Consider the following 18,999-nt stretch of genomic DNA (forward strand, 5'->3'; position numbering starts at 1 on the left):
AGGGGTGTTGCCCAGGGCAACGACCAGGTCGCTCCCAACCTCTTAAACACCCCTTACCAAAGGCACAGCCCGCCCTGCGCGGACATCCCCCCGCCTCTAAGGCCTGACGTGAACATCTTCGCCTAAATGTTCATCGCCCACCGCGTTGAGTCGAGGCTCGTCCGCCCTCCTGGCAAGGCGAGGGGTAATACCGCGCAGGGACCACCTGACGCCCTTCTAGAATCCTGGTCGAGGGTGCCGACCCGCCACAGCAAGTGGCACCCTAACCTACTCATCTTTCAGTGCCAATTGCCCCGCCATCCCCTAACAATTCTATTAGCTCGAATAACTGCTATCCTAATCTTTTAAGGATTCCCTTCAAGAAGATAGCCATTCCTTCCTCTGATAAGTGCACCCCGTCAGGCCTGTATAGGTCCGGGTGTTCTCTTGTAATCTCGGGGTGCCTAACAGCAACTCCCCCTTGACTCACTACGAACCTGCTTAAGGCGTGATTTAGCTTTCTCCTTGCCCTCTCTATTGCTTCAACGTTCTGAGCTCCTCTCCAGCAGAACCGAGGAATAATATCTGACCATACAAGCCGTAGACCCTGCCAACTCTTCAACAAAGCTGATAAGTCTTTTTCCATCCTAATTCTCAAAGCTATGCCGGTAGTCTTTGCTAAGTCATTCCCTCCCAAGTGTATTACCAAAACATCGGGCCTATCCCCATTGCTGGCTTCTCTCTCTAAAAGGCCTGCCAAGTTCTTCCATAGAAGGCCCCTTATTCCAATCCATCTTACTGCTTTTGCAGTGGCCAGCACGGGCGAACCTCTCGCTACCAAATGTTTCTCTGCCCAGAATATGTAGGAGTGCCCTACTATCCAAACTACACCCAAGGGACCGAAGGGAGGGGGTGGGGCTGCAAAGGAATCAAAAACCTAATGGTTAGTATTCAAACTTATACTCTATTAATTCAAAACTTAGAAGTGACATATGGCTAGGGTCCAAGTGGAGTTGAAAAACTTAAAAAACCACCAGAAAGGCTTGTAAGGGTGGGGCCAGATTGAATTAAGCACATTCTGGAGGAAAAATCAAAAATTCACTCCACACCTCCGATTACGGAACGCTAATCATTCCCTAACCGTTTGTAAACTTTACATTTTTGGACCCGCGCAACAGGCGCATACTACGCTCAAACTAATACTTAAATTCTAAGCACTCTACATTAAAGCATATCAATTCTCACATATTTCTTAAAGCTGTCTGACTTCCATCTGCCAACGGCCTTGACAGCCTCTGGCGGCAAACCTGCCACCGCTGCTGAAGTGGCCGCGCCGATCCGGAATGAATGCGTTCCAAAATCGTCTGGACGCAGCCCTATCGCCGCTAAGCCCTTCTTCATAACTGCAGCAAATTGAAATTTTGTGAGTGGTAGCCCGTTAGCGTGCGCCAAAAATTGAGCAGCCTCGCTAGGCCTCACAGAGGCATAATCCTGTGTTAAAGCAACTGGGCAAATTATTTTGTTAGCGTGTGGCTTTAGCGTAATCCAGGTGCCCCTGCCTTGCTGGTCAGTTTTTGACCTCCTTAGCCTGCACAGCACCTGATCCTTGCCTACCACCACATCATCCTTGAGAATCCCTGAGCTAACCCTTTTATTCCGCGATGTTAATTCGCTGACTCTGAAGGCCCCGTGAAAAGCCCAAGCGAAAGCCACCCTAAACAGCGCTACCTCCGATCCAGTATCCGCAACTTTCGCTAACACAGATAATAGATCTTCTAACTTGGCTTCATCTAAGGGCCGCCTATTGTCCGGTTGAACCGGCTGCACGCGTGACCAACCCTTCATTGCTTTACTGATGAGAAATGATTTAGTAGGGTCTGGCACCCTGCGCAATTTGCTGTGAAATGCTATCCCAGCCAAAGCCGCCGCCATAGCCGACTTGGACCGTCCGTTATTAAAGTGCTCCCATACAAAAGCTAGGAGGCAGTCATCAACTGACTTACCCCTGGATTCCGGCTGCTGTTGATATTTACGCCAATCTTCCCATGCCTTTCCATAAGATCTGCGAGTAGCAGGCGCTAATGACCGGCACGCTAGCTCTGTCATGCCGGCTCTACTACCTGCCAGACAGATTTGGGACAGCTTAGACCTATCTCTGCTGCTGCTGGCGCCAATTCGCGGAACCTAGTAAACTGAAATCGCGACAAAGCGTCTGCGATATCGTTTTCTACGCCTGGTACATGTCTGGCCCTGAAATTGATGTTGTTCTTCAAGCAAACTAGAATAAGGTGCCGCAACAATCTTAGTGCCTCTGGAGACGAAGCCCTTTGATTGTTAACTGAATGTACAACCCCTAGGTTATCACACCAGAAAACTATGCTCCTGTTCGCTAGCTGTTCTGCCCATAGTACCACAGCCACGATGATGGGAAAAAGTTCCAACAATAACATGTTTCCAGTGAATCCCCTGTCTATCCAAGATTGAGGCCATCTCTCACAACACCATTCTCCCTCAAAGTAAGCTCCAAAACCCAATGACCCCGCGGCGTCTGTAAACAGTTGCAGCTCCCCATTTGAGGCCGCTTCAGCTTGCCAAATCAGGTTATGATTGAACTGGCGCAAAAATTCGTGCCAAACCCTCAAATCGTCCTTAATTTCTCTACCCAGGCGAATTGAATGGTGGGGGTTCCTAACTCCTGCTGTGGCCCTTTCCAGTTTCCTACAGAAAACCCTACCCATAGGAATAACCCTGCAGGCAAAGTTAAAGGAACCTAGCAAGGACTGGACGGTCCGCAGCTGTACCCTGTTCCGGGCCATGCAGTCCTGAATGAACCCCTGTAGTCTCTGCACCTTATCCGCTGGGAGCCTGCAGCACCCAGTCCCCGTATCAATTTCGATACCCAGGTAAGAAAGTACCGTTACCGGTCCTTCTGTCTTCTCGTGAGCTATGGGTACCCCCAATGACCCGAAAACCCTTAGTGCTATGTCTAGCGTTCGCCCACAGGTGGCCTCGCCCCCTGGTCCCACAATGAGAAAATCATCAAGATAGTGGGCAACCCCTCTGGATTTTGCCTCACTTTGGATGCACCATTGCAAGAATGTGCTGAATTTCTCAAAGTAAGAACAGGAAACTGAGCAACCCATGGGCAGACACCTGTCAATATAAAAATCCCCTTCCAGCTTGAAACCCATAAACTTAAAAGAATCTGGATGTAATGGAAGGAGTCTGAAGGCTGACTCTATGTCTAGTTTTGCCATCAGAGCCCTAGGGCCGAAACTCTTGACTAAACTCAAAACTTCATCAAACAACTGATAACGCACGCTCGCCAATTCTTCTGGAATGTCGTCGTTCACGGAATTGCCGTGGGGGTAAGACAGGTGCTGTATTAGGCGAAACTTTCCCGGGTCTTTCTTTGGCACAACCCCTAGTGGAGATATGCATAAATCCGGTATAGGCGGGACCTCAAAAGGCCCTGCCATCCTGCCCAGACTAACTTCTAATTGCACCTTTTCTTTAACCACTCCCGGCAATTCCCTGGCCGATTTAAGGTTCCTGTTTGTGGACGTAAAGAACGTGTCGGGGATGGGAAGGCGGAAACCAAAAGAGAATCCTTCTAACAAAAACTTAACATCCAACTTATTTGGGTATTTTCTTAAATACTGCTCCAGCTGCCCGACATTAATAGGTGACTTGGCCTTACTTAGCGCCAGATGTCCCCTCCCCCGTGTCGGCTGCTTTGCTGCTCCTGCAGGATTTGGCCGGGTGACCCGCTCCACATATTTTGCATTCGTGCTTGAATCGGCATTTTGCACCCCTATCACATTTCCCATCATTGAAGGCGAAACATCGCCCCTTCCCTCCAGATTTACCCGACGCTTTACCCCCTTGAAAGGACTTCTTCCCAGCTGACTCTGTCATGGGCTGACTCTTTCCTATCACCTCCCACCAAATCTCCACGTGTTTTGAACCCATGGGTATGATGGGTGTGCCCTCATGGCACAGCCGGAATTTTTCATCATATTCCCTCCATGCCGGACCTTTATAATTCATAAACGTCTCGTTAATAAGATGAAGGTACCTAATGACCTTCAGATATTCTGTCGGCCTGATAGAGAGGTAACATGATGTAAATGCCAGAAAACCTTTCAACCAATTATGAAATCCCTTGAAAGAAGCTTCGCCACTGGGCGAAGCCTTTTTGACTTTGTCAAAATCCTTCTTCATCTCTGTGGTAATTGTGAAAAGGTCCACAAATTTGCCCTTTCTAATCTTCTCCCTGACCCCTTTTCTAAGTCCTCTGGCTACTGCAGTGTTAGAACAATGTGATGCATCACCCGTTGCTCCCCCTGACACCACAGGGCTACTCTTTCGCCTGCGCTTCTTGCCCCTAACCTCTTTTGCCACCTGCTTAGCTACTAGTTTGGCAAGCTTACGCGGCCTTTTCTCAGCGCCAGATTCATCACTATCGCCTGATGAAGCAGAAGACACTGACTCACCCGAAGAGGATTCTTCCTCGTCATCAGCTACTTCCAGGGATGCAGCACCCCCATCGTCGACAGCTGCCGCCTTCTCGGTGGCCTTCACCTTGTCAAGCTTTCCGCTCTCCTTCCCAGCCTTCTGTGAAACTGGCGTGACTTCCTCTGGCGTAGGTTGTGGTATATTCGTCGATGCAGGTGTTTCGGCCGACGTCACTTCCCTCGGCAGCCGCGGTGATGTGGGAAGTGTATCAACAACTGGAATAACAGAACCCTCATTAATGGACTGGTTGGATCCTGACGCTGCTTGCGCTTGACCCTCATGCGCTTCTGACGCTACATGTGACACCACGGACGGAGCCCTCGATCTCTGAGGTTCCCCCATCCTTCCATTCTGTCTAAATGGGACACTGTGACCTATTACTGTACCCTCACGTGGCGGCGGAGCCCAGCCCCCATACGGCTGTATAGGATAATGTGGCGGATTATAGGGCCCCTGGGGTGCTGTATGACTATACTGATTCATCCCCTGGTTAAAGGAATGGCCGGGCCCCGATCCCCAATAAGGGTATTGGGTCCCGCCATAATTCCCAAAAACTGGTGCCTGATTGGGCCACTGACCTTGACCCTGCTGACCCCAAGCGAAATGTTGTGGGAATGAATTAACCATGCCTCCCGGTGCAGTATTAAAGTATGGGCCTGGAGGTAATATAGGTTGTGCCTGTCCCCCGTAACCCTGAGCCCAGGGTGGGAAAACACCGCTCTGTGCTTGCCCCCGCTGACCCATTATGGGGTGGTCATAAAAGCGCCCGCCTGTCTGCAGGTGGGCTGCTCCTTGCCTATAAGCCCCATCATTTACCTGTGTCATTTGCCTGTCCCATGGTCTGTACCCATCATCCCTGCCGCCCCCATACGGTGGACCGCCTGAGATTTGAATTAAGGGGCTCGTCCCCCTACCCTGACGTGTATGCCCCACATCCCCTTGTGTCTGTTCGGGCAACTCACCCTCTATAATATCATTGGGCCTATTTAACCCCCTGTCTGATACTACACAGTGATGTAACCCAGCCACTGAGGGGTTACTGCCAGCGGGTGGGGGTGTTCCGCTTTCATCCTGTATGTTGTTTATTGTACCTGGACCATCACAACTTTGCTGTACGGGTGTCCCATCCCGCGCAGCAAGCCCAGCTCTCTGTGGAGTCCCCTGACTGACAGCGGTGGGCGCCGTCTGTGACGCGCTGCCGTCATCGGCGCCCGCCACTGCCCCCGCTGCCGTGTCATTTGGAGAGCCTGCAAGCGCAGGCACGGAGAGGTGAGGGAGCGCCTCTGCATCCTCCCCGCCCCCACGTCACTACCTGACGCGCTCACTTCAACGCCCGGCGATCCCTGAGCACCGCGCGCTTCCTCAAGCCCCGCTGCTGTAGCGTGAGGGGGGGCAAGCCTGCCCGCCTCCTCGCTAACCTGACTGTTGGCCCCCGATCCACCGCTCCCAGCCGGCGAGTCAGGCCGCGGTCCCTCCTCCATGACGCCGGAGGACACAGGCCTGTAAGCTCTGCCGCCCCCGCGACCAGGGACATGGCTGAGCGGGCGCGCTGCATCCGCCAGCCAGCGGGGCGGTGGAGCTGACCTCTTGGGGCGACCAGACATTATTAAGGTGTTTATTTAGCGATGCGCTGACACTTATCTTTGAGCACGTAGATCCCACGCAGATCAAAACTCAAAGAGGGCTGTTATACCCTGCTACCCTGGTTATATACCCTTGCTCAAGGGTGCCACCCCCCAGGACTCTCATTGGTGGGGCTTCCCGCCCTGAATAACCCCTCCTTCTATGCCTAGTCATATTACAACAACTTTATTTAAACCAAGCACAAATTCACAGTCCCTTAACTACACTTGGGCTTATACAGCCCTCGTTCCACCTTCTGTCAAAATCGCCGGTACACACAGCATGATGCAAAATCCTTCTTAGATGGACAAAACCATATGCACTGCAGGGTGGCAGATGTTACTTGTGCAGAGAGAATTAGATTTGGGTGGGGTTTTACTTCAAAGTGAGATCTATATTGCAGTGTAAAAATAAAGCAGCCAGTATTTATCCTGCACAGAAACAAAATAACTCACCCAAATCTAACTCTCTCTGCACAAGTTACATCTTCCCCACCTGCAGTGCACATGGTTTTGTCTATCTAAGAAGGATTTTGTCAGAAAGAGTGAACTAGAATAAGGCACCTAGGGCGGGATGTATTAAAATACATCGCCGCCCTTCGCGCCCCCCCGCCGCGATGCCGCCGTATATGTACTAATATATGCGGCTGGCATCGCGATGCGGTGACGGAGGCCCCCCGCGATACCTGGAATGTGGTGTGCGGGGGGTCTCTGTCACCTCCCAGCCGGCTCCTGCATTCCTCACGCCGGGGACAGCTAAGCAAGCTGTCCCCGGCGCCTCCTCCTCCCCCCTGCAGCCGGAAGGACGTCCAGCTCCGTCACTAGGGGGAGGAGGGGTTTACCTTCCAGGGTCCAGGAGGACCCTTTAGGAAGGTAAGCGAGAGGGGGGGTCACTGCGGTATCATTTTTGATACATTGGAAAATGCGGTAAAACCGGGGTTTTACCGCATTTTCCATTTGATACATCTCGCCCATAGTCCGAATAGACCCCATGACCTCAGAGCTGTGAGATAGCATTACTAACCATTACACTATCAAAAAGTTATTAACAAATATCAGCACGTCCATACTGGGAGCTCCTTGTAAGAAATCCACATGTTAAATCATTTGTATGTGACCATAAGACATATACACATTCTTAGAGAACAGTTAAATCAGTTATTATGTAGGGTACACACCAGAAAAATTTGGCCTCAAAACACCTGATTTTGATACAATCTCGAAAGATTGTATGTAAATTGGGCATGTTTTGGGACATTTCCGATTACGATCAAATGCGCGTCCCCACTGGTCGTTTTGACGTTTTTCATATCCTACCTGCAGCAGGTAGGATTTGAAAACAACCCCTTCAACTGGGTACGGATCGGGATCGGATCGGTTTTGGATGGTGTGCAGAACGTGTGCTCCAACAGATCGTGAGATGATGGTACGATCGTCTACTCACCATCTGCATCGTTCTGGTGTATATCCAGCATTAGTGTTTGGTGTCCAAAAGGAAGATGCATCTGAAGAGCTCTTTAAGGAAGTCCATTTTGTAATGAGTCCTTAAACCACAGGTCTAGCAATGGAAAAGTCTTTATTCCATGTTATAACTTAAATTTATTAGGATTTCGTCATACAGTAACGCGGAATGGAGATCATCATATTACACGTTTCACAGACACACTGCCTTCTTCCTCAGACTGTTTATGTCAATTTATGAACTGAATCGTCCTCAGTCAGACTCCGTGACTGTCTTTCATTCAGTGTTATTACTAAGCCAAAGATCCGCTGTGTGCCTGCCACGTCAGCAGCATTCCATCAAGCGTTATCAGCAAAAAGTGTGAGTGATAAAACGGAATAAAGACTTTTCAATTGCTAGAAACTGCGCCTTAAAGACTCATTACATTGGATATACAAACCCTAAATGCCCATGCATGGCTAAGAAGATGAGGAAAAGCCTCTGACAGCTGTCAAGTAATATAGTTTGCAGCCATGACAGTTTTCTGAACCATATAAACATATTTTTGGCATTACCCAACAATGACATTAAAAAGAATATTATATATATATATATATATATATATATATATATATATATATATATAGAACAAGGGTAATCCCGGTACTCGAGCACACACCTGTGTTGACTAATGTAGTGGATGGCTTAGGTGCCTTCTGTAAACCAAAGTTCACATGTAGTGGAACAAACAGCAGCGGCACTCAGAAGGCTTCTTACCACTTTCTACTATTAAGAAGCCCTCTGAGGGCCGCTGCTGTTTGTTCTACTATATATATATATATATATATATATATATATATATATATATATATAAAATTATAGGTGCGCTGACACTTTTTCTGTCCTTATAGAAACACTTTAAAAGTGATCCTTATCCACACTCAGTCCAATGGGTTAACTTGTTTAGGGCAGCAGCTCCCCTCTGGTGAACCCGATTCCCACGGGAACTTCAGAACATTTCCATCTAAAACAAATAGAGGGGGCGCTTCATAGTGTAATATCGTTTATTTAAAACAGGTGGACAATGCTAACAGCAAATCTCCTATTAGGAAGGTAGTATGTCCTGACTCGCAGGAAGTTGTTAGCATGTTTTTGGATGAGTAAAGGAGTTCGGACATCCTAGCACTACAGAGGTGCTAAGTATGCTCTCAGGCTGGGGTTAAAGTGGGAGTGAACAGGGTGGAACTGAGTTCCCCTACCTCTATTGGTGAAGTAGAACTAGTTAAACCTCAACCTTGGCCCTGTACAGTAATTCTAACAGAAATGCATTATAGTTTGTAGGTGGATGCCAAAAAACCCTACCACTGGCCCTGGCTCTGCCAAATAGGGGGAAGGGAAGGCGGAGAAATTAGGTGGTCGAGGGAAATGAGTTCCACCACCTCTTCAGGACCACTTTAAGCCCTGCTCTCAGGTCTAATGCAAATGTGTATCATCCTGGGACATATAATCCTAACCTTCTGTTAATCTCACGTCTACCTCTTAAAAACAAGGATTCCCAACTCCACCGCGACCTCAGATCTGCTGCCCAGTTCCTGTCACAGGAGCACCACTCCTCCACATAAATATGCAAATAAACAGAAGAAGGACAGGAACCAAGCGCTGATCTATTCTACCAAATGAAAGTCCATTTGTGCATAACCTCCTCCTGGACCTCCACAGAGTTTTTTTCTAAGGGTACACATAGCGTTTTCTTTATTTCTTTAACCTCTTATTCAATGGTCATCTATCACTCCAGAAGCCAATGACTGGTGTTACTGTCAGTAACACCAGTCATTGGCTTTACATCTACCTCTGCTGTGTCACCCCCTGTCTGTCTAATCTTCCCCTTTAGAATGTAAGCTGCCATGAGCAGGGCCCCCTCTCCTCATGTGCTTTTATTCGAATATATATACAGTATCTCTGCCACCCTGACAATTGCTTCAGTGTCCTGTCCCCTGATGGAATGGTCTTTATTTACCATCTACTTGTCCTAAATTGTCCTGTACTGTAATTTGTTGCTTGTTTTATTTGCTCATTTTTATATTGTGAGACGCTGCAGAACCCTTTTCCTAAATAAATGATTATATTATTATCATTTATTTAAATGGCTTCACAAGGGTTCCGCAGCGCATAGCAATATATAAATTAGCAAAAAACAATTAAATAAGGAATTACAGTACAAGACAATTTAGGACACGTACATGGTAAATAAAGACAGCTCCATCAAGGGACAGTACACTGAAGCAATTATTAGGTTGGCAGAGATATACATATTCTAACAAACGCACATGAGGAAATATATGTATTTCAGGGGATAGTCATGCAAGATTCTCAACTTTAGGAGATGTCGTGCTGACAGAAAAATTCTGCAATAATGGAAAAAAAATAGGTGTACCAAATTGAAGCACACATATTAGCGTGTTATATAACTTAAAGCTTTGTGCTGCATTATTTTAAAAGGCTTTTGTTTAATTTCAATGTGTTTGAGACCTGTCAACATATGTAGCTAAAAACTGTATCTCAATGGGATAGCATTTTAAACATAATGAGATGCACTTAAGAGGCATTTACATATGTTTCACTTAAACAAGATGAAGTCCTCTGTTATTACAGATGAATGTTTAAAACAAAGGTTGTACTTGTAAACACATCAAAATGCCTGTCTCGCGAATACATTATCAAAGGACATAAAAGCCAGTGACAGCTTTTGTTGTTTTTATTTTGTATTTTTCAGCTTTGTCCTGTACATGAAAAAGTTAATCCACTGCTATCCTAAGTGAAGGCTATTTAACAAGGATTATGTGTGTACTGCCACAATACATTTTCCCTATTTCAGTATTGTGATAATAGATAAATATTTTAAATATAAATTTAAATATAAAACATATTTTGATAAAGATTATTCATAAAGGTAGTTTATAGTTGCTTGCTTCTGCAGTAATTGATGATATATTTTGGGGATAAACTCCAGCATGTTACTCCTTAATGGAGCAACAATTGTATTGATAAATAGGCTTCATGCATTGGCAGATGCCTTCAAGTTGGTAGGTGTGTAGTGGATGTGAGCAAAGGGAATATTCTACTTTAACTCCAAACCAGAGTAGGTTTTATTGAAGATAACAGGATATGAAGATGACAGCAATGAATATGATAAGGGATTGATCTATCCTGTGCATACAGCACTGTAACATTCCACCAACACAGTGACAGGCTTAAGCATATGCATATTCTTTTATAGAGCTAAGTAAACAACATGAAACTGCAGTATAATCAACCTGACCTTTAAGTTTGAAGACAGGTTATAGCGATTAACCATTGACCTACACGTCAACATCATGATAGTTTAATTTTGCAAATATATAACTGATTTTCTTTCAAAAAAGTAGTCAGAGTTTTAATTTTTATTTACTCTAATATACAATTAATATTGCACTATTTTTTAAATTTTTCAGTATAAAATAATATGTGAGTATACAGTATAAGTGAATTCAATAACCATAAATAAAAAAAATGAATCCTGAGAATACGTGAGCAGATAAAAAAGTGCGATCTAGCATTTGCAGTCTAAAAGCGATATTAGTCAGACATTAAGCTATTCATTATCTCTTGCACTACATGTGATATATGAGGAATGGATGAATTGAATTAGCAATTATATTTTTCTGAGAATATGAGAATTTTTTTTTTTATCAGTATCTAATTGTCTTCTGCTTATATAACACAAGCTGTTTTATTGTAAACAAACACTGCCATTCCCCTCCTCACAGAGTTTTAAGGCTTCAGAAAATCAACAAGATATTAGCGCAAGAAAAAAATGTGTCAATTATGGAATGTACGTAAAGCATATGCTACAGCTCTGAATAGAAGACATACTCTAATATACAATTAATATTGCACTTACCATACTGATGTTTGTGAAGGAATCTAAGTGAAAGAGTTGAAGTAAAAGAAGTCAGGTACACAAAACTAAATATATTATAATATTCTAAACAAAGTAACAAAAAAACACAACTTTTTATACTGTCAAAAAGGCCTGTTACTCCTCCGCACACATACAAAGACCACAACAGCAGCAAGTACTCCACCCATTTTGGGGACAAACGAGGTGTGGCTATTAAATAATGAATGGTTTATAAACAGTATGGTTTTTTTGGTACTTGTGAGTTAACTGGGCGCCCGATTTCTAAATCGGGTCGGATCGGGCACATCGCATCGCATCGCATGCGACCATCGGATGCGATGCGATGCGATGCGATGACCCGATTTTTCCATAGGAATCAATGTTAAAATGGACTGAGTCCATTTTAACATGGAATTCAATGGGAAAAGGGGTCCTTTTCATACCCCTACTATCCAAGTGGGCATGGAGTTGGATATAAACCTGTGGCGAGCGTAGCGAGCCACGGAGCCCGAAGCGTGGCGAGCGTAGCGAGCCCCGCGAGGGGACACAGAATACCGTCCCCTCGCGGGGCTCGCTTCGCTCGCCACGCTTCGGGCTCGGTGGCTCGCTACGCTCGCCACAGGTTTATATCCAACTCCATGCCCACTTGGATAGTAGGGGTATGAAAAGGACCCCTTTTCCCATTGAATTCCATGTTAAAATGGACTCAGTCCATTTTAACATTGATTCCTATGGAAAAATCGGGTCATCGCATCCGATGGTCGCATGCGATGCGATGCGATGCGATATCGCATCGCATCTGATTGTATGCCTTAACTTAAGGCATACAATCAAAAAATCGGGCGCCCAGATAACTCATAAGTACCGTTTTTTTTTTTTTAAATAAACCATCCTGTGTGAGTTAAAATGGAGTGGAGGACACTGAACATGGACTATTCCCAAACAGTTTTGCAATTTTCGCCTAAAATTGCAAAGTTTGTCCTAAGAATGATCCAAGGCTTCTCTCTGCTGAGCAGAAAGAAAATCAAAAGCAAATTTGTACAGACATTTTTGAACAAATTCAGGTTATTATTACCTGTGATGAAACTTGCATCTTCCAGTATGATCCTAGGACTAAACATCATTCAGAGCTGTTTCTAGCACCTACAGAGTAGGAATTACAATCGATGCTTTGCAAAACACCAATGTTAAAGATCAATTGTTGTCCTATCAATGCAAAGCAACCAATGATTTCTCACCAATACTGGTTTGAACCTATGTTTTACCCTAGTACATATTTTACCAATGTTTGCTAATTCTAATTCCTAACTTCACTAATTCTTATTTTCTTAGTTTCCAAAAAGTAAGAGAGTAATGGAATGCTCCATTAGCTGATAGGAAGCCTCCAAAATGTTGTTAGAGCCTGTGGATGAGTAAGGGCAGCAGGAAGTTAGGAGGACAAATGGAGTTGTTGGTCTGGGTTGAGCTGGGTGACCTTGACAGTTAGAAGCTCTTGATTTCTCAGGTTTCTATTTATAACTAATGTCTTTATTTGTCTGTCATCTCCACAAGCCCATCATTTATTTTTTTATACTTTACTATAAGGCGATATAGTACTGACCTGTTTACACTTAGATTCTATCGATCTATGTTGGTGTTTAGTAGTGTCTACATGCAGTTGTTGTGGCTCTTTGCATTTTGATCTGTGTTGCAGCCCCGCCTCTAGAGCCACTAATGCTGGTAATCATTTCCAATGCACTCTAATTTTATTTTGAATCAATCACACACACAAACCTATAAAAAACTAAAGACATTGCAATGTTTTACATGTCCCAACTGTTTTCTCTTTGTTGCAAAACCATCTATTGTCACAAAGCAGCAAGTCAGTTATTTATTACAACCTGCACCTCAAAGCCAATAGCTACAATTGGTCATTATTACTCCTGACAAATGGGGAAGCATTTTTCGAATGTTTCGATAACTATGATCAGAACATTTACACAACTGAATTCCCAGGGATAAAACAACTAGGGAGAGAATTCAGAGCAAATGATCCTGTGTAATTCTATCTATGCTGTAATAAGATTTCTTGTTGAGGTCTTGCTGTGCATTTTGACTCTTTCAGTATAATTAACATCACTTAGTAAAATAAAAGTAAGGGCCATTTAGAAATACTCTATCTAGTCATTAATTTCTATTGTACCTGTCTTCATTAAAAGTGTTTTGTAAATGAATGTAAGTTTTGTTCATTTTAGTTGCCTCTAAACGTGGACAAATCGTCTGATGTGAATAAAAATGATTGATTAGTTATTTGGGAAGACAGTTTTATATTGTGGCTGTGAAGATGGAGAAAATGTCTGGATGAATGTTGCTGGTGATTAGTCAATTCAGTATGTGTAAAGACAGACTAAATGTATCTCAGTTAAAATGCATAATGATATATGTGAAGTGTTATTGAGAAAATCACAGGTTTTGTATGACAAAGAACAAACATAATGTTTGTGAATACCGGATAATGCTAAGATTTTTAAGTGTGTAGGAAGGAAAACCTGGAAGATAATCCTCATCAGTGGACATCCCTTGTAGCTTATAATACAGATGCATGAATCAACTTAAATGTAAATTGCAGATCGGTTCAGTTTTTGAACAATTTTATTCTCTTTTGTTTTGAAAAACGACAAAGAGAGTCTATGACAATACATAACTGAGCCATTCCTTGTAGAATATTCAGATTTCTTGATATAATTCACTCTCTTGGCATTTCATTTGCTGATCCAAATGATAGAGAACAACTTGACTATGTAATCATCTGTGTCAGGGCTGTGGCCTACTCCTTACTCATCAGCGTCAGGGCTGTGGTCTCTCCCCTACACATCAGTGTTAGGGCTGTGGTCTTCTCAGTACACCACAGGCGTCTGTGCTGTGGTCTCCTCCCAACACCGTAGGTGTCAGGCTGTGGTCTATCCCCGACATATCAGTGTCAGGGCTGTGGTATCTCCCCTACACATCAGTGTCAGGGCTGTGGTTTCCTCCCAACACCACAGGTGTCAGGCTGTGGTCTCCTCCTAACACCACAGATGTCAAGCTGTGGTCTCCTCCCTACCCATCGGTGTGAGGGCTGTGGTCTCCTCCCTACCCATCAGTGTAAGGGCTGTGGTCTCCTTCCTACCTATTAGTGTAAGGGCTGTGGTCTCCTTCCACATTAAACAACAGCACCCTGGATGAATGTTACTGTGGAGGTTCATCCTGCCCTATGCTAAATGCACACATTAAAAAAAACATTCCTTGTTCCATTTTTTTGGGGTTCAGTACTTATAATGCCGTCTTTAATACTGTGTTTACTACAAAGAACAAATAAAAATGTCCATGTCTGTATCCATAGAAGTGGAAAGAAAGACCTGAAACACCACTCCATTCCATGTCTGTATCCATGTATAGTGTCATTATGGATGGAGAAGCATTCTATCAGTCTAACCAGTGTGTATGTACTTGTAGAAATTTATTCCTTAGGGTAATATACAACATTGGTAATAATCTATAGCTGAGAATAGACCTGAGTTTCAGACATCTTGAAATAGACATTGAAAGAGATGGCTTACTGAGCATCTTAGAATACTTCCACTAAAACTGAAAGGCAGAATAAATAAATAGGATGTCCTCTGTAGAACAATGCTTCTTATTTTACATCTTCTAATTACTGCCATAACGCTCATCTAAATATCCCGCCCACCCATCCAAACAGTGAATGAAGTTCCATAGCCGCCTCAGAAGTTTGTTCTCTGTAAGAATGTTTTCTGATATGATGGACCCTACTATGCTGCAGGAGAAAGTGCGTTATATACAGAAAACTTTCTTACTAATCACAAGATATGTTCAACCTAGAATTCAATAAGGAACTTTTTACTGAGTTTTACATCTTATTTAATAAGAGGAATCCTGGACACATAGACTGTGCAGACAATGCCTAACACAAGCTCTGCACATACTGTGCTTTACCAATGCTCAACTCGCTAAATCGGCATATATTATATTAGCTCATACCCTCAGGTCAATTGTCAAATTTCTAGGGACTGTGAAAATAAACTGAAATTTGATGTGGCTGCATTTCATTTGGATGAAAGACTGTTCCAGACAGTACTTTTATACGGCATGCTAAAAAAGCCTCATGGAAGATATCATCTTGTGAGGTAAATGGTTTCTCTATGACTGCCTGAAAACCTTCAAGTTTTCTCAATGGCTCCAGAAACTCTATTTTTTATTTCAAATTATGAGACTGGATTTTACAACAGATATAGTTCTAACATTTGTATTTTTTAAATGCATGCTGCAGTGGAATTTTAAGTAAACGTTGAAATAACTTTTATATATTGCAGTACAACTGCAGATGAGTGGCTATTGTTTCAACTTCATGCTCCAGTTTTATTCTTAACTCCATAAATGATGATGATAAGGGGATCCTGAATACAGTATAACTGCAATCTCTTCAATCCTAGAGTAGGGAACTGGATTGACAATAGATGTCCACTGTATGAGACCATCCCCTTCAGTGACCCTGTTATCTACTACACTGTGGGTGATTTATTTCATTGGTTGGGTTATTACATTACATTCTATTGCTAAATATTGGCATACAATATATTTTGTTTTGTATTTTGTTCCTTGTGTCAGGCTGGCCTGCCCTTGGTTTACCAGGTTCAACGAACAGCTGCATAACTGTGTTCCAGCGTAGTCATTGTTTTTTTTTTTTAGTAAGATGGGAGTTCTATTGAAGATGAGCTTTTCTATGGGCAACCAATCAGAATCTACTTCTTATTTATTTAGCACTTTCTAGAAGATAATAGATAGAATCTGATTTGCTTAGACCTTATTTATACCAAAATACGCTATAAGCTCTAGATTGTAATAATAGTCTGTTTGTCTGACGCATCTTTCTAAATTCATTACATACCTTTATTAAATGATTCCCAATATTTTACATACTGTCTGTGTACACTATGTCAATGATGATATTATCATTTTGCCACGTACATATAAGCTCATACTTATGTTGCAGTAAAGATCTAACACTTTGCCCACATCGTTGTTGTACTGCTCTGCTCATCACCAGCCAGCACAAGTCCTATCCCGAGCTGCCGACTCTTTCCATATATCTGCATTTGTTTTGCTGTAGGATAAATTATTGTTTTTATTATATGTGTTTTATATGTAGCTTGAAATTGTTTGAAAATGCAAGTGGCTAAAAAGGAAATATGTATTTGCATGGTCACTAGGAGCACAGATGGTGTAATGGTTAGCATTACTGCCTCACAGCGCTGAGGTCATGGGTTCAATTACCACCATGGCTCTAACTGTGCAGAGTTTGTATTTTCTCCCCGTGCTTGCATGGGTTTCCTCCGGGTACTCTGGGTTCCTCACAAAATCCAAAGATTTACTGGTAGGTTAATTGACGCTAACAAAATTAACCCTATAAAGAATGTGTGTGCGTGTACATGTGATAGGGAATATAGATTGTAAGCTCTCCTGGGGCAGGGACTGATGTGAAGGTTCAAATATTCTCTGTAAAGTGCTGCGGAATATGTGTGCACTATATAAGAAACTGTTAATAAATAAATAAAGCTGTAATGTTCCATGTTACCTTGTGGGGAAGATGCGCACACCCCAATTCCCGTAACTGGCCTGACTCAGTGTTCTGCTGAGGTCATTAATATTACTGCATCTGTACTATTTTACTATTATTGCAGTTGTCACATTGCTGCTCTTCCTTCAGGGAAGTTCTATTTCCTGTACCAATATGGCCACTGAGGCGACTACTGAGCCTGTACAATCTTGAGACTGTGTTAGAGTGCAACAGTGGGAGCATACTTAACTACTTCGTTGCCCCGTCCACTGGAAAGGTGGTGGTAGGTGCATAGATGCAGTGTGGTAAGTGCGTAGGGGCATGGCTGATGTAAATGAGCTGTCCATGGTCAGGGCACCAAGTTTGTGTCATCATGGCTCCACCTTCGCCACACAGTGCTGAAAAAGCGGGCACTATATAGTGTAGGGAGGGGATATAATGTTGTGATTCATCGTGAATCATGCCATCGGGTTCCACTCAGACCACTGTTATGGGTGGCTGAGATTGGGTGCTGGTGGCTGGTGGGGAAAGCGTAATTCAGGGGGAGTGGGGGTGAGTATTGAATTATCATTCCTAGGTGTGCTCTCATATGACAACAGTTTGTTTAAAAGATATTATTGATGCCCTCTGTGCTATTTCTATGTTGTGTTAATATGTATCAGCCGGTTTGAATATAGTTTTATTCAAATAAAGGTGTTCTTAGAAGAGAACTAAGGCTGTCTGCAATTTAATTTTTGCATTGAATTGTATTGCATAAAACCATTTACCAAGGCTGTCACTTTTTCTGTTTTAGGTGGCTGCACCTTTGAAGAACATTATAACAGCTGCGGGTACAGTGTGGCCTTGGGTACAACTGGATTTACATGGGAACAGGTGAACACATGGGAGAGGCCCCCACTTGATACTACTGTACCAACAGGTGAAAATTAACATGCCAATTGCAATATGATACTGTATGTCTGTTTCCTCAATGCCATCCTACAATATGTTCTATATCCACTTCCTTCTATTCTGTCCATACTGTATTCATTACTGTCCTTCCTGTAATCTTGTTTCTGTCTCTCATCTAAATCTTAAAACCAGTATCTGATCTACATCATGTTTCTTGCCCTGCTATATTCTCTGTGATGTCTCATTTACACTTCAATGTACCACCCAGGGTCATTCATGCTGGTAAACAGCTCAGGCTTTGCCACCGGACAGAAAGCTCATCTTCTACTCCCCGTGCTTAAGGAGAATGACACTCACTGTATCGACTTCCATTACCACTTGTCTGGCCGCACCAATCCTGGGACCCTGAATGTTTATGTGAAGGTGAACGGGGGACCACAAGGAAACCCGGTATGGAATGTATCAGGTGTGGTGACAGAAGGATGGGTTCGAGCTGAACTGGCAATCAGCACCTTCTGGCCCAATTCTTACCAGGTAACTATGTACTGACAACGTGCATGCTTAATATAATTCCACATAAGAAACCCAAGACCTGTTATTAACTGAAATAGAGAAGAAATACATCCCTTATACACCTATCACTTGGTATTATAGGGGGTATTCAATCCTGGATCACGACTGTCCGTCGGGCTGCCGTGATCCTGTCCCGTGCTCGGCCGGCTCGATGAAGAATCAGCAGGCGGGATTCAATGTCCCACCTGCCGTACGCTAAAAAGGGGGCGTGGCCGCGAGATCCGGCCATGGATTGCTTTATCTATACTAAATTCTTTCAAGAAAAATATTAAACATATGACAGGATATCAGGCTCAGTACTAATATGCCGTATTTTACCACATGCTGTATATATACGCCAAATACAGTAGATTGGCTTATCTGTACATAAATAATTATAAAATATATATTTTACTGCAATTAGCTTCAAAAGAAATGCCATACAGGACATAGGGCCCAT

At 43.6% G+C, this 18,999-nt stretch overlaps 1 protein-coding gene across 12 annotated transcripts in view; it reads left to right on the plus strand.

The window, feature by feature from the left end:
• The window catches only part of PTPRT (protein tyrosine phosphatase receptor type T), a 281,209-nt gene that overhangs the window by 138,156 nt on the left and 124,054 nt on the right, over positions 1-18,999 (plus strand). For all 12 annotated transcript variants that reach the window (XM_083147730.1, XM_083147733.1, XM_083147726.1 and 9 more), the window contains exons 2-3: positions 17,890-18,015; positions 18,256-18,521. In XM_083147730.1, coding sequence (XP_083003856.1) covers positions 17,890-18,015; positions 18,256-18,521 — 392 coding nt within the window. The remainder of the gene's footprint in view (positions 1-17,889; positions 18,016-18,255; positions 18,522-18,999) is intronic.

The sequence above is a fragment of the Crinia signifera genome, chromosome 6 (assembly GCF_055691185.1).
Source record: "Crinia signifera chromosome 6, ASM5569118v1, whole genome shotgun sequence".
Classification (NCBI taxonomy): Eukaryota; Metazoa; Chordata; class Amphibia; order Anura; family Myobatrachidae; genus Crinia; species Crinia signifera.